At 50.1% G+C, this 5000-nt stretch overlaps 1 protein-coding gene across 1 annotated transcript in view; it reads right to left on the bottom strand.

Annotated features, from left to right (window-relative positions):
• The window catches only part of LOC105894141 (pyruvate carboxylase, mitochondrial-like), a 68598-nt gene that overhangs the window by 52981 nt on the left and 10617 nt on the right, over positions 1-5000 (bottom strand). Inside the window, exons 2-4 of the mRNA XM_031585509.1 lie at positions 3774-3919; positions 2868-3052; positions 937-1102 (exon numbers count right to left, since the gene is read on the bottom strand). Of these exons, the coding sequence (XP_031441369.1) occupies positions 937-1102; positions 2868-3052; positions 3774-3918 (496 nt within the window). The 5' untranslated portion in view covers position 3919. The remainder of the gene's footprint in view (positions 1-936; positions 1103-2867; positions 3053-3773; positions 3920-5000) is intronic.

Here is a 5000-nt window from a genome sequence, read left to right as displayed (position 1 = left end):
AATATAATACCATTCCAAAGAAACTTCACTGAATTGCTTTTCATTCCTTTGTTCTTGTCGAGATGGAAAAATGTCACCAAAAACATTCACGTCTTTTTACTGGGTTTTGCTCAACAGAAGCAGGGTACTAGATAGTCGCAAGTGCTCCTAGCAGACTCCATTATTGAGAGGGTGAAAAGTACCTGTATTAAAAAGGTAACAAACCTCTCAAAACCTAAAATATATGTGACCAAACATATCCTGATTGACTTGAAATGCTTTTCTTTCTGCACAGGGATAGTCTGTGTTGAGATGGTCCCTTTTGGCCAGTGTGGGTTAGCCGTACCCACTCTGACCTTCTCCTGTGTCTAGTGTGCTGTCTGTTCTGCTGTTAGGGGAGTTAGTCGGTACAGGGGGAGAGGTTTACCAGTGTGCTGTCTGTTCTGCTGTTAGGGAGTTAGTCGGTACGAGGGGGAGAGGTTTACCAGTGTGCTGTCTGTTCTGCTGTTAGGGAGTTAGTCAGTACAGGGGGAGAGGTTTACCAGTGTGCTGTCTGTTCTGCTGTTAGGGAGTTAGTCGGTACGAGGGGGAGAGGTTTACCAGTGTGCTGTCTGTTCTGCTGTTAGGGAGTTAGTCGGTACGAGGGGAGAGGTTTACCAGTGTGCTGTCTGTTCTGCTGTTAGGGAGTTAGTCGGTACGAGGGGGAGAGGTTTACCAGTGTGCTGTCTGTTCTGCTGTTAGGGAGTTAGTCGGTACAGGGGGAGAGGTTTACCAGTGTGCTGTCTGCTGTCTGTTCTGCTGTTAGGGAGTTAGTCAGTACAGGGGGAGAGGTTTACCAGTGTGCTGTCTGCTGTCTGTTCTGCTGTTAGGGAGTTAGTCAGTACAGGGGGAGAGGTTTACCAGTGTGCTGTCTGTTCTGCTGTTAGGGAGTTAGTCAGTACAGGGGGAGAGGTTTACCAGCTTGGATGGCCAGGGCTCGGGCCTCCACCTTGTCCCCCATCTTGCGCACCACCTCTGGGGAGGGTCCGATGAAGCGCACCCCGGCGTCCACACACGCCTGGGCGAAGTCCGACCGCTCCGACAGGAAGCCATAGCCAGGGTGGATGGCATCAATGTTATTCTCCTGGGGACCAGAGAGAGGGGATATATGTATGGGTGGCGGGGGGCGGGGGGGGGGGGGGGTAAAAGATAAAAAGACAAAATTAGGAGAGAAACAAAGGAAGACAGAAAGAAAAAAGAGAAAAAAAAGATGGCAGATTAGGAAAGAAGAAAGCTGGTAATAGACATGGAGGGAGAAAGAGAAAGAAAATAAGGAGGCTCACAGAGCGAGAGAGAGAGAGAGAGAGAGAGAGAGAGAGAGAGAGAGAGAGAGAGAAAGAGAGTGAGAGAGAAAGAGAGTGAGAGAGAGAGAGAGCGAGAGAGAGAGGGGGAGAGAGAGACAGAGAGAGAGAGTGGCCAAACATGTCGGGTCCAATTATCCAGTGCGAGAGAACAAGAGGAAATAGTAATTTCATAAAATTGCAATCACCTGCTAAATGAGAAGCCTCTCACACACTTGGCAGGCGGTTGCCAGGCACCATCAGACGGCCTCGGCAGACACAGCCTGATTATTCTGGTATGGCGCGTTGTTGGGGGATTATGAGGTTGGCGGCGTGGTCATTTTTCAACAGAGCCATGAGTTTTTGATGAATCACTGTGTGCGTTTGTGTTTGGGTACATGAGCCAGTTTATGTGTGTGTATGTGTGTGTGTGTGTGTGTGTGTGGTGTGTGTGTGTGTGTGTGTGTGTGTGTGTGTGTGTGTGTGTGTGTGCCTGTACGTGCACTTGTGTACGTGTGTGTGTGCATGTGTGCTTGAGAGCATGTGCCATTACTACATGTGTGCATGCTAGTGTGGGTGTGGGTGGGTCGGTGTATTTGTGTGTGTGATGGAAAATGTGTCTGTGTTTTTGTATGCAAATGATCACAAACATGTCTGTGCCAATGTGTGTGTGTGTGTGTGGTGTGTGTGTGTAGCGTGTGTGTGTGTGCGTGTGTGCATGTGTGTGTGTGTGCATGGTTAAAAGTGTGTGTGTTCTATGCCAGTGGGTGTATCTGTGTGTGTGTGTGTGTGTGTGTGTGAGTGTGAGTGTGTGTGTGTGTGTGTGTGTGTGTGTGTGTGTGTGTGTGTGTGTGTGTGTGTGTGTGTGTGTGTGTGTGTGTGTGTGTGTGTGTGTGTAGACAGACACGGCTGTCATTGTTACATCAGTGGCTCGTTTCCCAGACTGACCAGTGATCTGTGCGTCGGGGGAGACGGGTGCCTGGCCTAGTGCTGCGCCTCTCCAGAACCACAACAGACACAGTCTGCATCTGAAACGGATCACTGCTGGCCACAGACACAGAGCTGCGCTTCAGCGTCCAGCTAAAGAGCGCTGGGCATCGCGGCAGAGAGAGAGAGAGAGGCTATAGGGAGTTAGAAGTTATTCTGGACCTCAGCCCGCGTGAAATCTAACAACCTCGACACTCATAAGTGCCCCCGCCGACTTAGTCATGCGTGCTTCTAAGAATCAACCAGTGTGATTCACGCCGACTCACGGATGGCTTGAAGTGACAGTGTGTTCACACCCACTCTGTGCGGAGGTCATACTGGGCCGGCCATGAGTGTGTTGTTTATGCATGCTTCACTGACGAGCCGCTACGCGAGGAGCAAATAAAGAAACGACACACTCCTATTGTTCCAACGCTACGTCGATACGGCACTGGAGTGGGCTTACAAAGAGACACTTAGACACAGTGCGTGTGGTCAACAACAAAAGGGTCAAACCCCATAGGTCGAGGGAGGTTTAGAGGGTCATGATTTGATGGATGTATGTGCCGTGCGAGAGCGAGAGATCGATTGGTAATGTCTGACCTTGGCCACTTTGATGATATCTGGGATGTGGAGGTAGGCGGCGACGGGGGCCAGGCCTTTGCCGATCAGGTAGGACTCGTCTGCCTTCTGCCGGTGCATCTGCCCCGTGTCCTGCTCCGAGTACACGGCCACGGTCCGGATGCCCAGCTCCGTGCACGCCCGGAACACACGGATGGCTATCTCACCTGGACACAGAGAGGGAGGGGAGAGAATGGGATTGTATTGGGATATGCTGTACGATAATGTTGTGTGTGTGTGTGTGTGTGTGTGTGTGTGTGTGTGTGTGTGCATGTATGTGTGTGTGTGTGTGTGTGTGTGTGTGTGTGTGTGTGTGTCATGTCTGCGTCACTGTATTACTGTGTATGTGATGAATGTGTGTGTGATGTGTTGGACAGTGTCTGAATGTGTTTGTGTGTGAGGTGGGTGTATTTTGCCAGTGTGTGTTTGTGTGTGTGTGTGTGTCTGATTGTGTGTGTGTGTTATAGGCCTCAAATTAAAGATGGCCAGAGATAGAGGAGATCACATAGCATAAGAGTGCAGGGCAGAGAACAGAATAGATTGTTTCAGGATTGGCCACTTATCTGCCGCACAGTCCCCCCCCCTAACCCCACTGCACCCCACCCCACCCCAGCCCTCCCCTTCCCCCTGTAGCTCCTTTATCAGAAAAGGGCAAAGGAGGGATTACGGCCCAGAGTGTGAGGAGTGCTAGTGCTAACAGTAAGCAGTGTGCACTGTGACAAACAAGCCTTTAGATTCATAGGCCACGATCAAGTTGTCTCATTACCTCCCTTGACTGTAAGCAGTAGGGTAGCTTCAGGGAGAGAGAGATGGAGACTTGGCATGCAAAGAGGAGGAAGAGAGAAAAGGATGGAGAGGGGGGAAGATAAAGGAGGTGTGGAGTCATACCTCTGTTAGCCACCATGACTTTCTTGATTGGCTTGTATTCCACATTACGGTTGGAGGAGGAGTGGCACGAGCGAGGGAATAAACACGCGCGCCTCACGGCAAGGACCCCCAGGCCTCCCCTCAGCGCCCCTAAATACTGGAGCATCCTGGAGGATGAGAGAAAGAGAGAGAGAGAGATGAGGGAGGGACAGGGGAGAAAAACAACACAATAATCAATCTCGGTACATCCCATTCTGGCACGGACAGCCAAAAAGAATAAGAAATAAAACTTAAACGATCGCGGAAAACAGCCCCGCTTTAAAAATCTATGGGCTGAAGCCGGACTTGGCATTGAAACGGCGGTGATTGCATTCATAAATCCGCCGCTACTGGACTTATGGCCTGCCCAGACTTTTAAGCATGACTACAAAACAGTTTAGCAGCGCCTTTATTTTCTCGTCTCCTATCAGTCACTGCAGGTAGGCAACCTGCTGTAACTCAGTTGAGGCCTTCAGACTGCGCAAACGAAGTGGTAGAAGCCTCGGAGGATTTTGAGTCTCTAGTACCACCCAGTGGCTATATACAGTACTGCAGGTATTTTTCCACAGATAGTGGAATATTGTCCTATATGTGCCGCAAACAAGGTTGTGTATTAATACCGTTTTTTTACACACAGCTGTTCTTAACTTCAAAGGCTTGATACAACACACATTTGCTGAAAATCCTGTGTACCTATCACTTCTTAGAACATATATTGTAGCCCAAATAAAATAGCCTATCTTTAAAATGCAGACATGAACTGGTCGATATTGCTACCGTGGTGCCTGAGGAGACAGTGGTTGTCTGTGTTAAGCAGCAGCAGCAGCAGCCGTGTTGTTAGGGCCTGGAGGGGAGATGGCGGCTAAGTGAGCGTGAGCCTCGGTGAGAGCGCAGACAGATTATCTGATCCACTGGAGAGGGCAAGACAAACACACCAGCGTGAGGCGAGCCTTACATCACCTGCTCCTGTGGCAGGAGCTCCCTGCACCACATTACACACACCTGACTGCACAGCGTGTGTGTGTGTGTGTGTCTGTGTGTGTGTGTGTGTGTGTGTGCGTGTGTGTGTCTGTGTGTGTGTCTGTGTGTCTGTGTGTGTGTGTGTGTGTGTGTGTGTGTGTGAGGTGTATGTGAGAGCAGCTGTGAGCTGCTGATGTGTCTCAGAAGAGGAAGACTTTTTCACCAGAGGAATATAAAGTGCACAAAGGT

This window comes from Clupea harengus, chromosome 18 (genome assembly GCF_900700415.2).
Source record: "Clupea harengus chromosome 18, Ch_v2.0.2, whole genome shotgun sequence".
Lineage (NCBI taxonomy): Eukaryota > Metazoa > Chordata > Actinopteri > Clupeiformes > Clupeidae > Clupea > Clupea harengus.
Note: the sequence above shows the minus strand (reverse complement) of the source record. Positions and strands in the feature narration are given on the sequence as shown.